Here is a 26,166-nt window from a genome sequence, read left to right as displayed (position 1 = left end):
GTCGCATTTCTGCTGAAGACCCTTCAAAGGTTCCCGTTGCTCGTGGGATGACCATCAGCTATCCCGACTCCCTGCCTCCCTCTCTGTGTCTGTCTGTCTCTCCCCCACTCTCTCCCACCAGATACTCCAGCCTTTGTTCCCTTCCTCCTCCTTCCAGGCCCTGACCCTCCTCACCCCGAACCGCACACACTGTTCTCTGCAGGAAGACTCTTCCTGCCCTGCTTTGCTTGGTTATACCTACTTCAGGTCGCAGGTCCTTCGTCACCCTCTCTGGAAAGCCCGCCCTGGTCAGTCTCCAAATCATCAAGTCTTTTCCCTCAGGTTCTCATTTCCCTGTATACCTCTGTTTTGTCGTGATTTGAACAGTGACAGACTTAGGCTGGTTTATGATTATTGGATCCATCTCTGTTTTGTTTTTTTTTTTTCAGGACATGGGCCGTATGTGCTTTTGCTCACAATTTTATCTCTGGTGCCAATACCTGGCACGTGATGAATACTCAGTAAATATTAGTTGCCCAAGGGCATGAGCCAGGAGTGGAACCCAGGGCAATGTAGCCTGTGGGGCTCTCTTTGCTCCTCTCTCTTATGTAGGGCGAGAAAATTTTTCTGGCTTTAAATCTCCATGTTGCTTTCATTTTCTGCCCAAATGAAGTTTGTCTGATCTGTGTTTGAATGTAATGAAGAGTTCATCCGGGAAACAGCTCGCTCTCTCTTTTCTTTCTTAAAAAATTTTAATTTATTTTTAAAGATTTTGTTTCTTCATTTATTGGAGAGAGATTGAGAGAGAGAGAGAGAGAGATGGCAAGAGGCATAGGGAGAGGGAGAAGCAGGCTCCCCACTGAACAGGGAGCCCCACTCAGGGGCCTCAATCCCAGGACCCTGGGATCATGACCTGGGTCAAAGGCAGCCACTTAACCAACTGAGCCACCCAAGTACCCCTCTCTCTTTCTACTCTAATACAAGTCTTGAGGCATAAACACCCAGAGTGTAAATTTGGTTGTTGTGAAAATAAAATTTCAAAACATTTATGACTTTGGAAGAATTCCAGAAATGTTTTAATTTTGTGCATTGTTGACATCTCATGCCCCAATAATTACCTCAAATAATAAATTTTATGAGACCAAAAGACGTTATGTTTAGTTGGCTCATGAGAAAATTTGAGAACAGCAAGGTTTATTTCTCGAGTGGCTTCATAAATTACTGAGGCAAGAGGATGTGCTTCCCTGCCCCTCGCGGCTAATAATGTAATCACTTCTCAGTCCGCGAGCCAACCAGAAAGTAAATAGGAAGATTATAGTCCATCACTCACTGCGGAATTTCTTTTGTACCAGGGTTTGTTTCATCTTTCAGCTTTAGTTGTGTGACTTGGGTATTGAACAACCATGGTCATGAAGTGTGACTCAGAGACTGTAGGCTCCTCAAAGGGCATCAAATGGCTTCATGCTCCCTCGATGGAGAACAATAAAACAGTTAAATTCAAAGAAATAACAGTAGCCAATGTTGACTGGGGATTTACTTGGTGCTCCGTCTAGTGTTAACCGCTTATGACTTACCCCAGCCCTGTCCTACGTGTGGTTCAGAAACCGTTCACCAGGAAGACTCAATACATCTTGGAAACCCCCTTCCAGGTCATCCTGTGACGTATCTAGGGTCTGACCAGTTATAACTGATGTACCTCAGTTTCACCATGTGTACAATGGCAGCAACTGCAGTCCCCTTCTCGGAGTGATGCCAGAGGATGGTGTGAACTAATACTTGTGAAGTCTATTGGGCTTTTTTTTTTTTTTTTTAAGATTTTATTTGTTTATTTGATAGAGATCACAAGTAGGCAGAGAGGCAGGCGGTGGGGGGGTTGGAGGGGGAAAGCAGGCTCCCCGCTGAGCAGAGAGCCCGATGCAGGGCTCCATCCCAGGACCCTGAGATCATGACTTGAGCCAAAGGCAGAGGCTTAACCCACTGAGCCACCCTATCCGGCTTTAATACGTAGACTTTTAATGACTGTTAGTGGCCATGATGTTTTCTGGCTTTAATGAGGTTCTGGCAACTGTACTTCATCCAGGAGTGGGTTCTTTTGAAAATCTTGACTAAGGAATACACTGTCATGGTCACATGCAGTCAAGTAGCCTGGGATTCCCATCCTGGGTCACCCACTGACCAGCTGAATGCCTTTGGATAATTCCTTAAATTCTCTGAGGCTTTGTTGTCTCATCTGTTCAATCAGGATGCTAATAATAGCATCTACCTCACAGGACTGCAGGGAGCATGAAATGGCGGTGTCTACACAGAGCTTAGCACCGGGCCAGACACCTCATAAGGTGTTATGTTAAGAATCTACTGAGCATATTTATAGGATTCATTACAGAAAAAACCAAAGGTCCTGTATTCCTGTGGAGACTACATCCTATATTTAGGCAAAACGCAGTCTTTAAAAAGCCCTGATGATGCTTCCCTACTCCAGCAGCTTGTCATGTAACCCCTGTGGGTCCCTGCGGGGCTGCCAGGGCCAGCCCCAGGTCGATCTCCATGGTTGGCCGCTGGGCTCACCTGTGCGTTTGTTGTACTCTGCTCCTCTTTCATTTTTTTTTTTTAAGATTTATTTATTTATTGGACAGAGAGATGGAGAGAGAGCACAAGAAGGCGGAGAGGCAGGCAGAGAGAGAGGGAGAAGCAGGCTCTCCACTTAGGCAGGGAGCCTGATGTGGGGCTCGATCCCAGGACCCTGAAGACAGAGGCTTAACCCACTGAGCCACCCAGGTGTCCCTCTGCTCCCCTTTCTATAATGTATTTCTTTCTCTCTCTCTCTCTCTCTGGCAGACATGAGTACCTTCAAAAAGCAGGATTTAAAATCCTGTACTTCAGAAAGCCTTTCCAAATTCAGACATTTCCCCCTAAATCCCCTTAGCTGTGATACATGAATTTCCGCTCACCAAGCCCGTCGTCCAGGTCTACCCTGTGTAAATCATTGTGCTGGTGTTTCCAAGGCATGAGCTGTTAAAACTGGCCCCCGTCCTCAAGGAGCTTACAATGAACAATTTGCAGACGCAAATATTTAGCATGATATATATAACATAATTATTTTATACTAGGTTATCATACAGGCTGAAATAAAATGTAGGCAAATGTAGGTCAAAATTGGCCATTTATGTTTTTAGAAACTGCCCCAACAGGCTAGAGATGCAGTCCTGAGCCCTGAACACAAATAATAATTTGCTGGAGTGTGAATTTTCACTCGTGAATATTTCTCTCCTCTTCCTTTGTCATCACCACCGTTTTCTTCTCTTATTCCTGAGACAAATCCCCTGAGCACCTCAGTGTGCCACTCACTGTGCATTTGGGGAACAGCGGCAGCCCACACAGAGGGGTTTCCTTTAGGGTTCTATTAAGCAGTAGATGTTTAATAAATGATAGAGTCATTGCTTTTTAAAAAAAAAAAAAACTTGTCTACAGATATTATGCAAAAAGAAGGAAAGGGAGAGAGTGGAACAAATCCAGCTGTTGTGACTTTAAGGCCACGATCCTTCCCCCACAGAATGCCTCTCCTTTCCAGTGGGCAGGCGAAGGGAGAGAAAACATTGGTAGAAGATGGTAGAGCAGCCCGACCCGCTGGACCTGCAGGTGGCGCTTGAGAGCCAATCTCCACCCATCCCCGTGTTTCAGCTTGTGGCCCTGTTGCCACCGCTCAAGGGCACCTGCTGGGAGCTCCCATGCCCTCTGCAGACCGGGGCTGTGTTCTCACCTGGCGCCCGCTCTCACTCTGCCTTCTAGTCTAGGCTTCCACGCTCCTGAGGCCGCGGAAGGGGCCGGCACCCCCAAGCCCGGGGAGCTTCCTTTCCCACGCACAGAGCAGAGGCAAGACTTGGGTGATCTCTGGGTGGCCTTATAGCAACCCCCCCCCCACCCCGCACAGTAATCCGAGCTACCTCGTGCAGACCTACAGGATGGGCTTCCTAACCCTCCCAGCAGCCTCGTGTGTTAGGTTAACCCTACGACCAGTCTCATCTTATAAAAGACACTGAGGCTTAGTTAGATCAACAGCACTGCTCAGTGAAAGGGAGCCTCATTAGCAAAACTTTCCACTTAGAGAACAGTTTTCCAGAATCTAAGTCGGGGGAGAATGTGCACAGTTTAGGACCCGCCAGCCCCACTCTCCTACAAGGCAGGCACGTCCCCTGGAGCCGTTCTCACTGCGGCACAGGAGACCTGTGCAAATATGCTTAGAGCAGCATCGTGTGTGACAGAGCAAGACGACGGAAACAACCTAAGTGCCTATCAACAGGAAAATGGGTCAACAGATTGTGGTGTGCTTACGCAGTGAAATGTGAGGTGGCAATAAAATGGAATGAGAGTTAGACTGATCACAACAAAGAACTCCCAAACACCCTGACTGCAAAAAAGGCGGGAATCAAAACCATATGCATTAAAAAAACAAAAAAACCCCGAGGCACACTATATGATGTTTCTGTAAGATTTCACTACATACGACACAATGCTTAGAGATCTGTGTATGTGTAGCAAGGGTATTAAAAGATGCGCATGGGAGTAAAACACCAGACGCAGCCAGAACTCTGGTTCCCGTGGGGGAGGAAGGGGACTGGGAGTGGAGAGGAATCCAGGATATCTCGACTGTGTTGGTGATGTTGTATTTCTTACATGGGACGATAGATATATAGATATATGATATATATATATGTGTGTATATATATATGTACATATATATATAAACTCATATTTTTATTTTAAAAATTACTAAAGACCTCACAGTTGGTAAACGGAAGTGTTAGAGTCCACACTTTTTTTTGCTTTCCAGTACATCATACGGACCACTGCAGGAAGCAAGCAATGGAAGGTGAACATGAAGGAATGCTACTCCTTCCATCTGTTCTTTGCACAGACCTTGAAAATGCAGTCAAAGGGATCTCACTTTGTATACTGGAGGTAATGCTGAAAAACATGGTATTACGTATTAATAGATTAAATCCTGTCCTCCTATGGCTTTATATTGTTCTTTAGAATTAGGTGCCTACAAAAATATTCATCACAAGCCTAACACAAGCAAGGAAGGGATCCCCACATTTGTCTCAAGTGGCTTCGGTGACACAGAATCCTATAGCTATTTCCTTCTCCAGAACGGATCTATCAACCAGGTGACGAATCCTCATTCTACGTCTAAAGTGCCCTCACACGCATATACTCCACCAGTTTCGTCCCTATTTTGTTCAGACTTCTCACTCGTTTCATCTCTATCAACTTAGGAACTTAGCAGGAACTCCTTCATTTCCTCCCTTATTTAAAAATTAATAAATATGCATTGAATGCCCATCAATTCCCAGGTGCACTCTGCTAGATGCTGGGAAAATGACAGTGACCCAGACGGGTCACGCTCTGAATGTGCACTCAGTCTCCTGGAGGAGACAGACGCCTAAAGCCATGATGACAGCGCAATAAGACAGGTGCCATGATGGGACGTAGGCCGGGCCCTGGTAAAGAGGAACAGGACCTAACGTGACCTGCCATGTTGGATCTGGGAACGCCTCAGAGAAGGGCTGATATTTAAGCCAAATAGGAAAGGATGATGGGAACTGGCTTTTCTGTAAGAAAGAAATTGAATGATTTCAGAAGTTTCAGACACTTGATTGCAGAGTGTCTATGGTCAGCCAAAGCAGGGGAGAATACTAATAAAATATCTTAAGGTATCTCTTACCTGACAAAAAAAGACCTGTGAGTCTTCTTTAGGTATAGTTCGCTGTCCTTTCTTCTGTGTGTTCAGAACCAGTGATAATGGAGCGAACTGGATTCCTATCGCCCTTGATCAAAGGTACAGGTGCGTTCCTGTCTAAAGGAGTAAGCCAGGGGCAAGTGCATCTGTAATGTGAGCATAATTGCCCTGATTTTCCTCCATGTTTTAAAAATTCCTCTTGACCTAGTTACGTAGGGGAAGACGTGGAAGCCCAGCTTCTCTGAGGACACAGAAGGATCACAAGACAGACCCGGAAGCACAGGAGAGGGAAGGTTTCACTGTAGCATCTTCCAGCCATGCTGGTTCCCTTTAATTCCCCCAAGTCCTGCACTCGTCTGGGTGACTGGATAATTTGCCTTGGACATAATCTAAGGTTGAGTATCCAGTTTAATTACATGAGGTTTGCTCAGGGACCCACTTTCCAGAAGTTGCTGAAACAGATGTCACATACGAATTACGCTTTTGAATCAAAACCAACCTCCCCAGAGTCCCAATCCTACAAGTTAGAGGAAGATACACATAACCCAGAAAATGGGATATAAAGTAAAGATCTGAATGTTTATTAATTCTAATTGGATGTAAAACCACAGAGTTCGCTATTTTAAACAAACGTAGCCATTAAAAAAACCCTTAAACAAGAAAGTGATTTTTAAAATTTCAAAGTAAGAGATGCAGCTCAAGCGAGGATGACATTTTAAAGTATCATCAATGGATTTTCACCTCGACTTCCCATCACAATAATACTCATTTATATCTTCAGTCTTAATGCAGCAACAAAGTCACAGTGAGAAAGACAGCAATTGCTTCTGAAAGGAAATCAAAGAGGCCTGGAGCGATTATTTTTTCAAAAGGATCTTGGGGAGTTGAAATAAGGCCTGCTTCTCCATGGGCTGACGATGCTCAACAGTGATGGGAACAGCAGAATCCTTTTCTCTGATTTCACCTTTGAACAGAATAAAAGGAACTCAGTGTAACATTCTCCCTCACAAAGAGATGTAGAACTCAAGACTCATCCCCAAGAAATGCTATCATCAAAGAAAACACCAATCCAGACCCTATAAATTCTGTTAATAGCATGTTGTAGCATTCATTAGAATGTTTCCTTCTTGCTAATCTTCTTCTGAATTTTTAAAATATTTTTTTATTTTTTTTCCTTCCTCTGAATTTTTAACACAACCTTCCTGGATTGGAAAAAGGACTCCAATAGGAGGGAAATGACAGACAAACAAACAAACAAACAAACAAAAACAAACCTTGAAACTTTTGGCTGCCTAGCACGGTTAAAGGCAACATTCCATAATAAAGAGAACATAGCACAGTCACAGCACCTCACTTTTCAAGTCATGGGGTTTAGGGAAGCTTCAGTTGTCCTAATGTGAAAACGTGCAACTACGAAGTGGGTGTGTGTAAAACTAGTCCTTTGGGGGGCGCCTGGGTGGCTCAGTGGGTTAAGCCTCTGACTTCTGCTGGGGTCATGATCTTGGGGTCCTGGGATGGATCCCCATATAGGGCTTTCTGCTCTGTGGGGAGCCTGCTTCCCCCTCCCCCTCTGCCTGCCTCTCTGCCTACTTGTGATCTCTTTCTGTCAAATAAATAAATAAATCTTAAAAAACAAAAACTAGTCCTTTCACAGTGTCCCTAATTAACACAAACACCTACCCCTGTTCATTTTGTCAACCCCTTGTGTAAGTGTTTTGCAGACTGCTATGTGTTGAAACATTTGAAAACATCATGAAATTTTAAGAATTTAGAGTTTAGTGACATTGTAAAACTGGCAAAGCATGTAGATTTCATAAATTCAGTGGTGTTGGCAAAGCCACTCCTGAAAAGACATCTACAGTGCAGGCTCAGAAAATAACTGATTAAAAAAAAAAAAAGCAGGGGGGAGGAAGGAAGGGAGGGAGGAAGGAAAGAAGGAAGGGAGGAAATTGATAAGAATGATGATAATAGATGCTTAAAAAGAGAAAGATCTAGATGTCAATAGACAAAACTGAGGAAGTACTGAAATATTTTTTCAAAATGACCATGTCTACAATATTATTCCAAAAATGAAGTGTACGATCAAGTACATCAAATCCTACCAAATAATTTTCCTGAAAAATTATACCCCCCAAAGCAACGTTTGATTCATTTTTCTTTCATTCTAAGTTCTGGAACATAAGTTGCATTTACAAGACAAAGATTTATTTTCTCAGATAAAGCCCTCATTGAACAGTTTATAAATTCTGGCCACGAAATTATAATCTCTGTCTCGAGATGTGTCAAATTCCTCAGTAACTGGTCCCTCGGCATGTTACTGGCCTACTTGCCTCTCGCTCATATTTGATACTTCAAGGCTTTGCTGACTGTTTCCTAACATCTCAGAGAATAAATCTCTAATCAGACCAAGGCCTTCTTCAATCTGGAGGCTCATCTGAGTGTTCTGCGTCATGAGGTCTTTTATCAGTCTCCCCTTAGCTAACCTGTCCTAGAGACTTAAGTCACTCTGAAGGCTTTGACCTTGGCCTTGGACTCTTCAAAGGCTTATGAAGACAGAGAGGCCGATTTCCTACGTTGTCATGAAGGACTACTTTCTTGGCTCACCGTCTCTTACCACAGCACCCAGCTCAGAGTGGGGCTGGTGTCCTGATCCCCGCTAAGGAGTCTTCTTAGTCTCCATAGATTTCACTGTGACCACTTCTCCCTTGTAGGGTTCGCGCTCCACGGGAGTAGGTGTACAAGTCTGAAACAGAACAGTTCATTTTTCTCTTACGGTTTACTGACTTCTGGCATTCAAAGTGGAATGCAGCTCCCTTGATGAAGTGTGAGAGCAAAATTGAACCTTGCAAATTCGCATGTCACTTGCCTCCCGCCGCTCGCCCTTTCCCAGACATTCTTGGCCACCTCAGACGTGCCGTGCCTGCTCTTTGCCCTGTCTGACAAAGGCCCAGGGAGCACTCTCTAGTGATTGTTCTTCTCACTGAAACTTACCCGGGAGCCTCTGTCACATCCTCATGCCTGTCTCATTCTACTCCCACCTTGCAGTCCTCCCGACCTGCTCCCACCTTTCCTTCTAGTTTCAGTGAGATGCCAGTGTCCCTAGACTGCTTTGTTGTAATTCTCCTAAGACTCAGAGCCTGTTTTTCAGATTCTAGCAACCTGTGTGTGGGTTTTCTCATTTTCTCACCTGCTGCTGTGTGTCATCGGCCGTCCACACAATCTCACATCTCTAACTACACCTCTTGGGTGGGCCAGCTGAGCAGCGGAACCCAGCCAATCCCCCGCTCCCGGCCCCGGGGCTGGATCTGGCTTGAGTGAATTCAGGGCTTGCTCAGAGTTTAGCAATCTGGACTTTATAAATAACGGAGTTTACCAGCAGTAACTAAAGCATGCTGTTTGTAAACATGGATACAAATCCACTGACAGGTCAAGAGGCAGCAAGACACAGGGATGAAGGACCTGGGCTCTGACACCAGACTGTCTGGGCACGTTACTTATTGCCGTGTTTCCTTTGCCTCGATTTACACCGGGAGTCCTAACAGAACCTGCTTTATGGCGTGGTTGTGAGAGGGTGGCAAATAAGTAAATTGTTTAGAATGATGCCTAGCACAGAATAAGCTCTTAATAAATGTGTGTGTACCCATAAATATGTACACACACACAAATAACGTTTGTCTTGTTTGGACCACCAAAACGAATACACCGTAGTGATTGGCAACGTGGGCTTGGGCATAGGACGCTCTGGCTTTGTGCTTCACTAGCTGCAGGAAGCCGGCAAGCTAACAGACCCCCGGAATCTACTCACTCATCTAGGAAACGGAGGGAAGGCAAGCCATCTCCTAGATACCAAGCACTGCCTTCCTTCATTCAGTATTTATTGAACACAGAGCACCCCAGATACTCTGCAGGCACAGAGGACAAAACAAAGAACAACACAGAGCCTGTCCCTTCCGCTCTGAGGTTTGAAGTAAAGCGTCGGGAGCACGGAGAGCCCTTGGCGGCTGGGAGGCGCCCCGTCCTCCTCCGCTCAGCAGCCCGGGTCTCCGTCCACTTTCTGGGTCTGGTTAGACGCTTTGCTGGACTTCCATTTTGGCTCGCTGTCGACTCTGTGCTTTTCTTCACCCTGGACGCTCTTGTCGTCTTGAGGAACATCCACCCAGGAAATGGAGGACCAGCTTCCTATTTCTGCCATCCAGTCCCTGGACCCTGTGGTCACCTGGAGCCAACCACACCTGAAACTTTACACCCACTTAACACCCCACTCTCTGACCACATTCTCAGGGAGGTCTTCGTGTTTTTTCTTCCCCTGGTTTGCTCTCCCAGCCAGACTGTACGATCTGTCACTTAAGCCTCAGGCGACCATAGAACTGATGCACCCTGGGACGCGTCTGAGGCTGTCACGGGGACCAAACACAATTAATGGGCACCATCAGAACCAGCTAATGCAGCCAGGATTCATTTCTGGGTGTTGCCTACAAGCCGAGGGGTCTTGCCTTTCTCATTTCTGTTCAGCATTGGTACTCTGCCACACCTGTGGTGTGTTTCAGATCAATCTCCAGGGACATAAATGGGCAGACCTTTGTGTCACCCGCCGTGCTGCCTTGTCCCTCATCAGCCCCACTCTGTCTCCCTTCTCATCCAAAAGTTCCTTTGAAACTCCATGGCTTGTGGTTTTCAGCTCTTGTTTTTTCCGTCTCTCCCAGACTCCTTCGTGGGAGGTGGGGGCTGACACCGTGACGTGGGCGCGGCCATCAGGCCCGGGTGCTGTCCCTCTCAGCCAGGCTCAGTCCCCTGGAGGATCCCCTCCCCACCCTGGGGCGGGCTCGGGGGTAGCACGTGTCCTTCCCAGGTCCTCCTGCCAGGGCTCTGCCCTTGCCTATGCTGGCATTGCCGCCCTCTCTGGGGCCTAAATATCTCAGATTCCTCTTCTTTAACTCCGCCCAGACAATCATCAGCCCAGGAAGCCTTAGCCCTCCCTGACAAGCCCTCTAACCTGCTCGCCAGTTTTCTGTCATCATCTGCTTACCTGCCCCTCTCCTCCTGTAGATTTGGGCCTGGGCTCCCTGCTCTGTTTTCCATGAGAAATACTACACAGTTGATCACTTTCTGCTGAGGGTGTGATGGGAAGGAGTTCCCCTTCCAAGCTTTGTCTCCTCTTTGGATGGGTTGTCCTAGCCTGGGCTGACTTCGTGTCCCTCACACTCCCTCATGGTGGTTCACCGTTCCTCTGTTCTCGGGGCTGCACTTCCTCTGGCTGGCAGCCTTCTGCGGGCAGGTGTCAGCTCACCTGGCTGTCTAGGACCCACTTTCTGGCTGTGCCGTCACAGCACTCGGAGCCTGGGCACAGGAGCCACCACATCTCTCTGGCCTCAACGGCCTGTCCGATCTGCCCATGGTCCCACCCTGGACCTGCCTCTGAGGCTCTGGGGAGGCAGGGCACGATTTCCCACCAGAACCACTCCTGCCTGCACCTCCGCCTCAGGAACCCCCCCAGGAACCCCCCCACCCCTCTCTGGGGAGGCTTTGCTGCTCCACACTCCACAGCCTTCCCCTTTGATAGACGACCGGACAGGAATCAAAGACAATTTAAGTTTGGGTCCCAACTCTCCTAGTACTTTTCACCTTTTAGTATCTTCTTATCCTTAGAGGTGCGTTACATAAACTCTTCAATGCTGAACCCACACTTTGCTCATCTTTGTACTGCCTCCTGCCCCTGGCATTGCCCTCGACGTGTATTTCAGAACCTCAGTAGATGTTCACAGGGACAAAACGGAAGGATGACAGCGCTCGTTTCTGCAAACTCTCAAGCTGTCGCTCGCTACCTTATGCAGAAGCTGAGGGGCATGTCTGTTCTCTGAGTAGGCCTGACCTACAACTCCTGTGACTTCTCTCCAGTGACCACGACAAGTCTCCCCTTGAAGTGTGAAGTGTCCAGTCCTGCCACGGCTCCCAGCATCTGGGGAGACCAGTGTGTTGTGCTCATGGGCTATCCTAAGTGGTTGGGGCCGAAGTAAAGCGGGCTTCGTTCCCTAGGATCCCAGACGAGTACAGTGCTTCACGTGGACTCCATCTCGAGTGTCTCAGCTAAACCCGTACCTAATTCTCAGAGAACATTTCTGGAAGAGCAGGATGACAAAGGAGTGGAGGGCTCTGGGCTGAACAAAGAGAGCTGGTCTCTTCTCGGCTTGCCTTCTCTTCTCCATGTTCTCCTAGTTTTCTTCCTACCTCACTGGTCAGCTTTCTCAGGCTCCTTTCCTGGCTCCTCTGCTCCTTGGTCTCTGGAGGCTGGCAGCCCCCGAGCTCCATCTCAAGCCCCCTTTCTTCTCTGCCTACAGTCTCCTAGGTAGCCCCAGACTTATGGTTTCAAATTTACATGCCACAATTCCCAAATTTTAGGTCCAGCTCTAATCTCTTCCAATCTCCAGACTCCTTTATTCCAGTGGCTAACTGACCTCATCACACGGAGATGTAGTAAGTGTCTCCAACAGACCCAGAACTTCAGCTCCACAAACTGGGAGACATGGAGAGTGGAATGCTGGGATGCTAGCTTTTCTGAGACCAGAAAGACCGACAGAGAAGAATCTGGGGCCGAAAAGGAAGTTCTGATACCAACCCACCCATGGAGGCTAAGAAATAAAATAGCAATAAAAACAGAACTTTCAGATTCCAAACAGCAGACACTGGTCCAACACTACACAGTCCAAACGAGCAGCGAATGAAATCCATGCCTGTCTGGTGAACTCAGAGGCAACCAACACACATGGAACCAAGCTCTTCAGGAGTGGTGAACCCCCCCACCCCACCCCAACCCCTCACATGAGTAAGCCCTAGGTTCAACGGAGGTGACCCGTAACACGGAAACCTCGCATTTTGGTAATATTTTGCAATCCACCAAATGTTTCCATTTAACCTCCAACACATCTGCTGAGCTATTTCTCAAGGACTGTGGGACAAAGCTGGGCCCTCTCATTTCAGGGATGGTTCTTCGGGTGAGTTTGCCACTGCAAGGATAAGTGAACCCCACGTGCAGGAGGGGAGGTTGTTGGGGGACATCCTGAGCATGGGGGCAGGTGGCCATGTGCGTGAGTGGGGATTGAATGTCATGATCCGTATGCTGCAGCAGAGGGCCCAGCAGAAGAAGGATTAGCTTTGAAGGTAGGAAAATCTGGGTCTGACTTCTGATGCGGCCACTGAGTCACTACGTGACCTCCTTAAGCCTCGATTTCTTCATTTATGAGATTGGGGAACCACTCCTTACTTCCGAAGGTTGTGGTAAGGATTAAGCTGGACCGGCACATGATTGGTTATCAATAAATATTTACTGCATGAATGCTGAGTGGCTAAAGCCCAAAGGGAGAGTACTTAGAGAGCCACTATGTACAGCGCTATGCTGGAACACAGAGTCCCTGTGTACAGTGGTATGCTGATGCACAGGGTCCCCGTGTACAGCGCTATGCTGGTGCACAAGTTCCCTGTGTACAGTGCTATGCTGGTGCACAGGGTTCCCATGTACAGCGGTATGCTGGTGCACAGGGTCCCCGTGTACAGTGCTATGCTGGTGCACAAGTTCCCTGTGTACAGTGCTATGCCAGGACACCGGATCCCCGTGTACAGCGCTATGCCGGGACACCGGGTCCCTGTGTACAGTGCTATGTTGGTCAATGTTACCAAGCATCTCTGCCTTCCCTTTTCTCACTACCCCCAAAAGCCCTGGTTTGTAGCACTTGCCTATTTCTGGGGTGTCCGTACTCCCACCACAGCGGATTTCAAGCTACTGAAGTGACCTCACTGAATGAGGAGGTGGGAGGAGGCACACACAGGTGTCTCTCAGAAGCCACAGGGAGCTGACTCCCCCAGAGGTCTCCCCTCTTAGAATCATTAGCCACCAGTCTGAGGAAATCAGGATACATGGCAGTCACTGGCTTCTCTTAAATTATTTTCTCCGAGCTCCCACATTGAGAAAGACACTGACAAACGGTTACCTCAGAAGTGGAGAACACTCATTTCAAGGACCCGATCAGACATCCCTTCCATTGTGTCTTATCTAAAAGGCAAATTATGCTTATTGTTGCAAAGCTTTAAAAGTTTAAAAGCTTTGGCAGCCACGCTCTGAAACCAGGCCCTGCTATTCCTGTTTCTCTATAAAATGCAATGTGACCCTGATGTCCCAGAATAGACTGGGTTGCTTAATACTGAAAAAGAGAGAAAAAGAGACCACTTAAAGAGCTGGTGAGAATTACAAGTCTAAACACAAAAATTCTAGAAAAAAAGAATCCATTTGAATCTCAAGAGCTATATTTTTGGGGGTAAAGAATTAACAGTGTGGAAGTTGATTTTGTTTTTTCACGATGCTCTTGAATATGTAAGTTGCTGTTACTTTTTTTTTCTTCTCCTTCCTTCATCTCCCCCCACAACTCTCCCTTAAGTGCTTTTTTATAAAAAATTGAAATACATATTTTATTATGTTTATCATATAGTTTGATGCCCCATCTTCTGATTTAATTTTTTTCCCTTAAGGGTCAGCTGCTTACATGTTAAAATAAATAAAATGACAATTCCCTAAAGCTGTCAAATTGGATAAAAATGCTGTTTCTATTGAAATTCCTCACTATATCTAATAACAGTGGTAGCTGCATGGTATGATGATGGTAAGTTTTATTAAGTAATAAAATTATGGGCAAGAATCAGGCTCACAGACAACTCCACTGTTTGGGCAGAGTCAGGGGGCAATCTTCTGGGTAACTTGATTTAAATTTCTTTCGATGACCTCTGAAACTATAGTCTTTGCTCCTTCCACTTGCACTCTGTTTGTCAAATTCCTACTATGTACCAAGCACTGGCCATGAAAGTGTGAGATGTTGTCCTCAAGACACCAAAGTTCCAGCCAGATCAGCCGAGTTTTGGAGCAGGGAATGTGTCTCTACCACCTGTTCTTCGGGAGTCCAGAACGACAAGTGATTAATTTTCCTGGGCTGGATAACAAGTGAACGGGAGAAATGGTACGGGTTATTTCTGCTTGCCTTCCAACTCTTAGCCCCACTCCCACAATAACCCGAATGTTTTAAGTGAAAATCAAAGCAAGAGCTCTAATAACCTAATGTAAGTTTAAAATCTGAATGCCTAACAACTCCCTTTCTTAACCTTAGTGTGATATTTTTCTTCTATTAAAATTATCTTTGCTTAATAGAGAGGAAAAAAAAATGTTTGAAATGGTTCCAGGCAACCTCCAAACCTTATTTTATCCATTTTATTTGATACTTTTCCCACACCAGTGGTTTGCAAAATAATGAATTTCCCTAAGCTTTGAATTTAACAATCATTTTCTTCTCTTTTCTTGCTCTATGGAGGTCCCATGACACGGTGAGTCAGAAACCATATTACAAATCCCGGCTCTAATGTTTACTTACAGCTTATCCCAGGGAAAGTTATTTAATCTTGCTGAGACTCGGCTTTCTATTCTGTAAAATGAGGAAGATAATATCTACCATATGGCTTGTGATGAAGATTTAGTAAAATAATGAATAGGAACTACCTGGTACAGTGCCTGACAGATAGTAAGTGCTCAGAACAACACATGACAATAATGATAACAACTATCACTTACTGTTATTGCAAAAAACAATAATGCACCTGGGTGCCTTAAAAGCTGCTCATTCAGAAGAAAATACTAAGAAACCAAAATAACTCACAAAATTGATAGTGAACTCTTGAAAAAGGACGTTGACATGAATTTTGCCAACAAAACATAAAATGATCATTTGGAAAGGAGAATTGATGGAGCCAGTCATTTGGTGGGATCTCTGCTGCCTCAAACATTTTCTCTACAAGAGGAAGACTTAGGTAAGGTCAGCGATTTAAATACAGTCTGTCAGGCGACCCGTTAGTCTAGCGCCCCTGCTGGTGAGCAACGGGAACTGACGCCAGGAGCCGCCCCTTCTTGAACCCACTTCAAGGGTCACCTAACCTATCACTCAGTTCTGCTGATTCTCCCTCCTTACGCACTCTTTCAGCTCATCCCTTATATTACTCCCGCGGTCTCAGGCATGAATTTGCTGCTAGCAATGCCTCCAATTCAGATTAAATATTTTTTGAGAGACTATTGTTTTTCACACTGAATGCTGAATCATTTATCTCCCATGAACTCATTTAACTTAGTCTTTATGACCTACAATATCCTTTACTGCTCATGTATACAGTTTTTGGAGTCAAATAACCAGAGTTTATGTTTTGGCCCTGCTGTATACTAGCTGTGTGACCTGTGTCAGTGTCTTAATTTCTCGAAGCTTGTTTTCTAATGTTTAAAATGGGCAAAATAATACTTCTCTCCCTCACAGAGCTGTTATAGGGACAGCACCCATGCCCTGGTTTGTATCCAGTTAGCAGTCGGTAAATGTCAGTAGTGCTGTTATCTATCACATAAACGGTCAGAAACACATAGGATTCTTCTAGTCACTATCTACCTGTCCCTGTGTCAACATTTACAAGTTAACCCTAGCAAAATGAACTGTAATCTTAAACATTTTGGCTGAAATATACTATGTAAAATTACAGCACCCTGAGAATTTAAAACATTCTGGAGAGCTTGTCAACTTAATCAAAGCTTTAGAAGAGTTCAAAACAACAACCACCACCAGGATGAATCTTGTATAACGGACTCTGAGAATCCACAAGTAAAAATTTCTCACAAGGGATAAGAGGAAAAAACAGACAGACTACACGATCCAAATGGAATGCATTGAAAAACAGCCAGAGGACTTTGGAAAAATAGAAGTATGTTTTAAAATGGAAAGAAGAGAGAGAAGGCTTAGGACTAATCCAAGTGTTCTAAATTCTATTGTCTCTATGGCCCGATGAGGAACACGGTGAGTGAAGCCTGCCGAGTAAAAATCAGAAAGGCAGCCGTGGAAGGTCTCGGCCATCCAGTCCTGGCCTATTGTCCCCATGTGGGCTTAAGGGCACAGAATGCCTCCTCCCACCCCAAATCCAGCAATTTATATGGCTTTAATCCGAAATTTTCTGACAAGTCAGTGTATTAGTAAGATGAATTTTTAAAATGCAGTGTAAAGTAAATAAAGGTATGAAAGATCAAGATAGATTAAGAACAAATATCTCTTTTATAATAACAGATTTATTACAAACAAAGTCTTGGGGGAACTTTGTTATGGATTTAGTCATCAAAAGAGGAGAGCAAAAAGACAAAACTAACATCTGACTCCTACTATGGCCGTTCCATTTAAAACTCTCATTTGAGTCTTATAGTTTGTTAAGAAGAAAATGCCGTTGTTCTCCAGATGAACCAGCTGAGCCCAAGGAGGAGAGATCTTGCTCTTGGCCACAAAGGTAGGACATGGAAGGGCAAGGTGGAGTTCATATTTAGATCTACCTGAACCCCAAACTCCACCAGTGCTCTCATGCCATTAGAATGAACCTTCAGACATTCAACTATAGGGAGCAGAATTTTTCAAGGAGCCATTCACTGCTAAGCTCTGAGCTCTACCTCTCTTTCTGCACAGAGACCACACCTCCTATAGCTGTTCGCAGACAATGACAGCATGCCATGTAGCTGGCTGACTGGAGACTTGGCTCAAGGACTGCCCCAAGGCCCTGGTCAGTCTGTCTTAGACTGTATGGCAGATCAGGAGGCTTCCACTCCTTTCTCTCTCTCTCCTTCACCAGGGGAGACTTGACTTGCCATCTGTAGGCTCTCCCAGTCTTTTCTGGCTCCCTCCCACATTTTCACACAGGTGTTTCCCCTAATGAAAACATAAGTGTCTGCTTCCCAGAGGACACTGACTAACCCAATGGCCAAACGTTCCCAGGGACCCTGAACTTGCCTGGGGAAACCTGACGTCGTCATGAGGAAACCCTTAACAGACACACCAACTGCAAAGGAAAACACATCCATCCAGTAACGACTCCTTCTTTGAAAACTGGTATTTTTCTGAAACCTCCCCTATCAATCTTTAAATCCCAAGAATGTGTTAAACCTAGCGTACGTGACAACATCCCCAACAGCCAGGAACAGGTGACAGTCCAGCCCCCGGTAACAGCCCACTTCTGCACAACTCACCTGGTCCCGCTGTTTGATCCGTTTGTAAACATACTCAGCAAATGGTTTTCGAGGAATAAAATTTCCATCTCCCGCCGAGACACTGAAAACTCCAGCTTCATATACCACTTTGCCTCTGGAAATAGTCACGAGGGGCACCCCGTGGCAAACCATGCCCTCGAAGATGTTGAAGTTAACAGCCTGATGGTGGGTTTTTGCCGAAATAGTCCTGTTTGTAAAAACAAAGACCCCCACCCCAGGTCATCACCAGCTCATCTGACAAATAGAAGATATTAAAAGAACGACTTTAGAAGAAAATTTAGCAACTCTATTAAGCCATATTAAGCTTTATCATCTGAACAAGCGACTTTAAGAATAGAACATAGCATTAACATTTCATTACAAAGTAAGTACATTTTCTGAGAAAAAAACCCAATAGATCACTTCTAATGATGATTAATGAGGATGAAGTGGGTAAAAGGAAGGTATTGCCTTTCATGTTTAGATTTTTAAATTAATTTTTACAACATGTATGAGTCTGATGAGCACACTGACCCAGTACTCAGCTCTACAGAATTTTTTCTTTTTTTTCAGATGTGTGCCAGGCTTCTTCATTACCTCTGCCCAAATCCCAAATTCCTGTCCCTCCTTTTCCAGAGGGATTTCCTAATTGGTAGTTATCAAATTGAATTTGGTTGTTACCAAGGAAAATTGTATCTTGAATTTCTTTCCCTTGTCTGCAGCAAAACTTAAAAGTTTGAGGATAATAAAATAACAAAATACTTAGAATACAATCCCTTAGCAGGCTCTAGGTCACCCATTTGCATATTAATCATCCTTCCCAGCAGTTTATCTGCATATTAATCATCCTTCTTAGCAGTTTATCAATACTTTCAATCTTAAACAATATAATTGATGACTTCGAGGCTAGGTACTTGGAAATGTTGGATGTCTTCTTGCCCTAACTCTCATTTAATGGAAAGGGGTGGGGAGGGAGTGATCGGGCAGCAGTGGATAATATGAGCATAATCTGAATTCTGGTAGAAGTTCCTATAAGCTCTCTCAGGAGTGGTTTTGGTAAAAACCCCAAGGCTGAGTCTGAGTCAAAGAACAGCTGCCCAAAGCTCCCTCTATCCTGACTTGGAAGGATGGAGCTGGGACAGATGCCGAGCTTTTGTGCGCTGCCATTCTAGAAATGAACGAGGCAATGCTGGCCTGGATCTTGGAGTCCTCCACCAAACTACCTACTTGGTTTCCAATCCTCATGTGTCCAAACAGAATTCTTGATTTTTAATGCCTCCTATAACTCCCTCCACTTGAATTTGTTCCTCCCTTGAGTTCCCCAACTCAATAAACGATACCCCTCTCTACTTTTCCACACCCCCATCAAGTTATCATCAAGATTGTTAGTTCTATCTAAAAAAAAAAAAAAAAAAATTATTATTATAATGAATCCCAAACCTGCCCATTTCTGTTGCTCTCCATCATTCCCACCCAAGTCCATGCCACCATCGTCTGTCATCTGAGTGAACCCAATACCTCTTATTGGCCTCTTTGTTTCCCCTCTTACCTTCCTACGCTTCTTACCACTGTCCACAAAGACCCCCACCCCAGGTCATCACCAGCTCATCTGACAAATATAACCAACTTAATGATACAAAGAAAAGTTGTAAAGGAGTACCTGAGTGGTGCAGTGGGTTAAGTGTCAGACTCTTGGTTTTGGCTCAGGTCATGATCTCAGGATCATGAGATTGAGCCCTGCGTCAGGCTCCATGCTTAAGAGTCTGCTTGAGACTCTCTCTCCCTCCCTCTGGACCCCTGTGCCACCATGAATAAATAAATAAATATTAAAAAAAAAAAAGCAAAAACTAAACAAAGAAAAGTTGAAAAGATCAAATGAATCAGAGGTAGATACAAATACAGCAACAATAATTCCAAGGACTAAGGAGGAGGGAAGGCTACTGATCAAATAGTAAGTAATGTCACTAAAGTAGGAAAATGAATAAAATATTTAAAGGAGTAGATATTTACTCCTAGTAAATATTTACTAGGAGTAGAATGAGTTAGGATGTGACGAGAGGTACAAACTTGGAGAAAATAAACTTAGGGAAAAATACAGAGGAGCTTCAGACCTGCAGGTTAAAGTGACTTTCTGTAACCACCCCAGTCTCTGATACTTCCGTAGTCTGGGCTGCTGCTTTCCTACCTATCACAGTTACACTGGGCTCGTTTTGTAAAATGTGACATAAACATGACTGGGCCGATGCATCAGTAAGGCCTCCAGAGAAAGAACGCAAAATGCATAAAAATTCGTGCTTAAGTGGTTACTAGATACAAGAGGCAACAAAGGGGAAACCCTAAATCATAAAATTCTATTTTTTCCTAATGGGAAGTTAAGAATTACTGACGCTCTTAGGGAAATGATCTAACAGAAGAAATAAGTTCTATACACCAAGACCGTCACCATGATATTGTTTAAGTTACTGTTCAATGGGATATTGGGCATCTGTGAAAGACTAGAATTCCCGAATATGCTGGGGAAGCAAAGAAAATGAAAATTGAATAATAATACATGGAAAAACATTACATATAAATTTGTATATTATATCTACAGGGAAAATACATATGCGGGCTGACAAAGATAAAAGGAAGTATACACAGCAGAGTTGTTGTGGGCTAGGAATAAACCGATATGCAAAAGGACCCAAATAAGAAAGCTAAAGACCTGTGATAGCAAAATGTCAAATCAGATTTCTCTGCCTTAGCCAAATAGAGGTCATGACCTTGACTTTCTCTGCCTTGGGGTTGCGGGAGAGAGAAGACAATTAGGCAACATCTAAGTGACTCTTTATAATAAGGCATTATGTAAATGAGGTCCAATTAGCACAAAATGTAAATTCCAGGCAGTATCAGCAGCAGGAAAAAGAACAAGCCTGCACTTTCCCGTTGGGAGGTGTCAGACACGGCGCCCCTCTTACCCTTGCCTTCTAGCCCGAGCTACAATCCTCCAGTTCTGTAGAAGCTTCCCTACTTCTGGATCTTGGAACTTTCACACTTCTGGATCTTGGTGCATGCTATTTTCTTCACTCCAGATCCCTCCTCGCTGCTCACATCCACCTTCCCTAAGCCCCATTCAAGAGTCCTGGGGCCTCCTATATGACATCTCAATAAAGCTGGGGAAAAAAGAGAATCCTGGCGCTGAGAAGCTGACCCCGATGGCCCTCTTTCTTCTGAATGCTAAGTCAGCTAACGATCTCCTGATAAGTCCCTCTTTTCCTACTGGGTGCACACATTAAGACTGAGGTCATGTTGTTCCATCCCCGGCACACAGTAGGTGCTTAATAAATATGTAGGAAATGAACAAAGAGAACTGCATGATTTTCCTTCTGTATGTTTTATTTCCTGCCTTCCCTGTCCTCTAGGATGTGACTGTTTTGGAAATAGAGCGCTAAATTAAAGGAGAGGTAAACATCTAATCCCAGAGTTCTGTCATACTTAACACTTCTGGAGAGCTGTACAAGCTCATTACTAATACAGACATACAGAAATAAGTAAAGGAAATTGTTATAATTACCATTATTCATTGCATCTTATAAGTTATAGGAAATGCTTGTTCATCAAAGTCTAGCGATAGTTAGCAATGCCAATATGATCAACACTAATGAGTACGTAGGTAAGTATTATCACCCCGCTGATGTCCCCGCTGATGCTGCTGAAATAGAGCTGTGTGAGAGCTCTGTGTATGCCCAAGGATCACACAGTCTGATAATGAAGGAACCTCTGAGAGGTCAGAGTAACTTTTCCTTAAGAACACTGGTATATTTAGGGGCGCCTGGGTGGCTCAGTGGGTTAAAGCCTCTGCCTTCGGCTCAGGTCATGATCCCAGGGTCCTGGGATCAAGCTCCACATCGGGCTCTCTGCTCACCAGAGACCCTGCTTCCCTTCCTCTCCCTCTGCCTGCCTCTCTGCCTACTTGTGATCTCTGTCTCTCTGTCAAATAAATAAATAAAATCTTAAAAAAAAAAAAAAAGAACACTGGTATATTTGTAACCCCGCCATAAGAAGATAAAAAAATAATTGTGGTACATTTCGATATGTAATTGTTTTAAAGAAACACAGAATGCAATATCATCACGAGATTCCTAAAATTGCTATAAAATATATTTCAAATCTATTCATTACTAGTGCCGTGTGGGATATGTGGTCCATTAATAGAATGAACACAAGTTCAAAGTCACACAATTGCCTTTGTACGGATACCTGTTGTTCTTTGAACATGCACCCGTGAAGGCAGAGGCTTTCTGTTAAGGCAAGAGCCAAGAACATGCTTTCTACCCTCTTCTGCAGCTAGCCCAGTGATAGGATCTGGTCTCCTCTGAAATGGTGCCTTCCCCCTGGCCTTTGCATGGCAAGCTGGCGACTCGGGACTCAGGTGTCACAGGAATCCATGTCGGTGGGGATGGAGACAGATAAATTTTGCTTTTAGGCGCAGCTGTCACAGATTAGCAGGAGGGTCCAACCTTGCTTCCGTGGTCACTGTGCCCGGGGACTGCACTGTGTCTCCCCGCTGCCCTGTGCTAGGCCGAGGGCATTGGTCCCGGCTGTATAACCTCCCAGCCTGGTCCTCTGGTCCTTCTGGAGATTCTCTGAGCCTCTCAGCGTCCTTTAACATGTTCCCCTTTTATTTAACTACTGTTGGTTGCAGCTGAGACCCCTACCTGATACATCTTTTTCTTTCAATATTTGCAGTGTGTCTCTGGGACATTTAGAAAAATCTTTTGTGATAATCTCAAAGTCTAAAATTGAGGCCTTTCTTGAGCATGAAGCCTGAGGCCAACAGCCCCTCAGGCCTGTGCCAGTGCCAGTGTCAGGTCCTGAGCAGAGGGAAGCGTTAAACACTGTCTCTTCGGTCCCTGGCTTAGGCCACTGTCAAGCAGGACATAGGACTGGACCCATCCTTCCCAGAACTTCATGGAAAAATAATGAAACATCCTGCAGGTTTTCCTAAGTTACTCACAGGGGCTCCCTCGGATGCAGCCCAGGCCCAGGTATGAAAGACAAGGTCAGACTCATATAACAGCCCCCTGCAGAACCGGTGAGCCCCACGTCCCCTGGTGAGCTGGTGGTGCCCTTGAACACTGAGAGGCCATGTTGGAAGAAAGCAAGAACACTCATACCTAGACTCTGACTAAAAGAGAGATGGGGTCAACACCCTCATACGTGATCACTGTAAGGTGATGTAATTGTTTTAAAGGAACCCCCTGAGATACGTGGGAACAGGGGTCATGGACACCTGCAGTGCATCTTGGTTCTGAGATGGGCCACACACACAGTTCCATCCTGAGAAATGCAGGGCAGCAAGCACTGGAGTTTTGTCCCTTGGCTTTCATTCGCCCTTCCTCTGGTGTCTCAGCAACCCCCATTTTTCTTGAAGACCTTTCTCTCCCCCATTGGAGAGAATTCGGTACGACAGTTAGGCATGGTGCCCTTTCTTACCTAGCCACGGGCTGAGCAATTGCCTTTTGTTCCCAAGCAATGTGAATCATTGGCAGAGTGGGGAAAAAAAATTAAAAGTGATTGGCAGGTGCATTCCTGAGTGCAAACCAGCTCCTGCTCCAAGCTACCCAGGGCTCTGCCCTTCCCAAGCTTGCAGCACTGGCTGCTCCTTTGGTCGGTGAGCTCCCCAAGGCCATCCCACAGGGTGAGCTTTTGCTTAAGGGCGAGCAAGCTGGTTGCTCTGGTTTGGAGCCCAAGCCCCTGACTGATAAACACTTTGTACCTTAGAGAGTAATTCCCCTAACGAAGAGCCCGTGGATAGTAACTCTGAGGCAAAGTTCTAGGTCAAAAGGGACCTAGAATCTATGTTCAATCAAATGTGTCTGTAGAACAGATGCAAAGGGGGGGGGGGCGGCGATGCCCTGATTCCAGCTGTAAGCCAGACCCAAGATCTGTGAGATTCGTCACTGAATCTTTTTCAAATTTAACAGTATGCAAGCTAGCTCCGGAGAGTAGCATTTTGAGAGAGCCCTTGTCTCTAATGACAAATGACGGATTGGATAGCTTGGATGGCAAAGCTGTTGGCCTGATGGGCGGTGGGGGGGGGGGGGTGGGAGGCAGGAGAGGGGTGGTGACAGGAAGGGCAGGAATGATGAAAGCCTTCCCAGGGGCTAAGGGAGGCTGGTGTTCCTGGACTGCCTCTTCATTAGCAGAGCCACAGGAAGGGGCTCTCAGTGGTCACTCTGCCCCAGGGGAAAGCTGCTCTTTGTCAAGCTCGCTTTGAAACTGTATCAGAGGGCGCGTCTCTCTGCAGCCAGGGCGTCAAGGTTGTCTTCCCGAGTCCCAGTTACACACATCTCTAAGGCTCAAGCTGACAGGGCAGCAGGAGCCCTGAAGATAATATTAAGCTCGTTTCCAAGTCAGTCAATGACTTTGATACCACTCACATCACAGCTGCAGAGAAACATTCTGTCCCTTTGCAAATAGCTTTCTATCAAAGAGCGGTGCTCTCTTCTAGATGAGAAAGTCACCGAAGCGAAGCCTGCAGGAGACCGTGACACCGCCTCCAAGCATTTGGGGAGAGCACCGGTGGGTAGCAAGAGGATTTCTGAGAGCCACGTGCGTCTTCTCCGCCCCAGAGAAACGACTTGTTATGGGATTTAGTTCTATTTTCTCCAGCTTGGCTACTTTGTCCATGGCATGGGTAGATTCTGAATCGGGTCGCCAGGAGAATCCAAAAAAGTTTTTAAAAGTCATGTCAGATCTGTTAGTGGCTTCTTTAAAACTCGACCTCATCTCTCTGCATGGGTTTATAAGACACCTTATCTACTCACAGGAAAAAATATTAATCATCATTCAGTGGAGTAGGGGCCATCCTTATTCCCATGCAAAAAATGAGGATGAGATGAGACACAAAGAGGTTTATAACTCACCCTACATAGCACAGTTCCTGTAGGTCAGGGGAGATCAGAGGCTGGGGTCTGAACCCCTGGACGAGGCTGCCCTTGAACGCTCCATGGGAAGTCACCTAGACAGCATTCAGTCCATGAAAGCATTCTTCATCAACCAGAAAACAAATGGGAAGCAGCTCATTCCATGCTTCTTGATGTTTCTGAGTTTGTTTTCTATTTAGCAGCAAGGATTTAGTGTGCTATTACAAATTTCCTAAACTGAAATTGACCAGTCATTCTCAGTGTGATCACGATGGAAGGTATTTTTTTTTTTTTAGGACATGTGTTCCAACTGTCTATTTCAAACTACCTCTTCTGTCAATTTCTGGGAGCTGACAAGTCCTGTAAATGGGGGGCACAGCAGCCACATCTCTGGAAATGCTAAGTGGTGCTACTTCAAGTACATTGTCATTATTAAGCAAAATTGCTGCTCACTGCACCCATCAATCTTCTACCCTCTTTTCAGACTTTTCAACCTGCCTCCCACAGAAGAGAAAATGGGAATTGCTTCAGCCACGTTATTAAATCTAAATTGGACAATAACTTGGAACTCTACTGGTGCTCAGTGCATGATGAAACATTTCATGCAGGTTCATAAAAACGCTCCCCAACATTGACTTAAAGAAATAAAGGGATCAGGTATAGCCCTCCTATTCTGTCCTTGAAGTTATATCATATAGGTCACAATTGGTGGTGTCGATCATGGTCAGAGAAAGTGAGTATAACGACTTGACCTTGGAAGCAAGTATCACTCCTTCACCTCCCACGCCTCACACAAGCCTGAGCAAATGGAAGGCATTATATATACATATTTGCTTCTCTGAAAATAACTTATTAGTAAATGTCTGCGTTATTACTTAACATAAATATTTCATGTTCCTATACTAGTTTTCAGAGTGTGGGGAACTAAAAATAATTTAGTGTCTTAAAGGAACAGGAACTGAATGTGAATCAGCAAAAGCTAGCATGATTCTAGGATGTGTGTCTTAGGAATACTGAACAGGGGAGTGTGTGTAGGTGAGGTACAATTATTAGCTTGTACCAGGCGAGGCTGTTGGCCTAACATATTGGTCAGAGTTAAAAATAACTTTCTGGGGTGGTGTGTGGACTTTGTCTTGTAATTACATTTCCCCACGCTGGGAAGTTGCCTTGCCCTTGACTGATGACGTTGTTTGACAGACTATGTAGGGGTACAGCTGCAGCAGAAACAAGATGTCAGTTCTCTATGCAGAAACACACAGGCTAAGAGTCACACAGTATCCTCCCTGACAAGTGAGAGTGGGCCAGGTACTTAGGATGGTCACCTGTAATGTTATATTTTAGGGAGAGAAAGGAATGCCTGGAATGTAAAGGGAAGACAGTTGAGTTCTTTAAGGGGATAGAAAAGTGAAGGCTGGGTACCAGGAATGAATGTCTGGGGAACTTCTGTACTCTTTTTTTTCTTTGAAGGAAGA

The 26,166-nt window shown here is 45.2% G+C and overlaps 1 protein-coding gene across 1 annotated transcript in view; it reads right to left on the bottom strand.

Moving 5' to 3' along the window:
- Positions 1 to 6,276: 6,276 nt before the first annotated feature.
- Positions 6,277 to 26,166, bottom strand: part of DPYS (dihydropyrimidinase) — an 81,895-nt gene continuing 62,005 nt past the window's right edge. Inside the window, exons 8-10 of the mRNA XM_032858494.1 lie at positions 17,787 to 17,994; positions 8,331 to 8,459; positions 6,277 to 6,680 (exon numbers count right to left, since the gene is read on the bottom strand). Coding sequence (XP_032714385.1) covers positions 8,373 to 8,459; positions 17,787 to 17,994 — 295 coding nt within the window. The 3' untranslated portion in view covers positions 6,277 to 6,680; positions 8,331 to 8,372. The remainder of the gene's footprint in view (positions 6,681 to 8,330; positions 8,460 to 17,786; positions 17,995 to 26,166) is intronic.

Source organism: Lontra canadensis, unplaced genomic scaffold (assembly GCF_010015895.1).
Source record: "Lontra canadensis isolate GAN:19392208 unplaced genomic scaffold, GSC_riverotter_1.0 scaffold15, whole genome shotgun sequence".
In the NCBI taxonomy this organism is placed as follows: domain Eukaryota; kingdom Metazoa; phylum Chordata; class Mammalia; order Carnivora; family Mustelidae; genus Lontra; species Lontra canadensis.
Note: the sequence above shows the minus strand (reverse complement) of the source record. Positions and strands in the feature narration are given on the sequence as shown.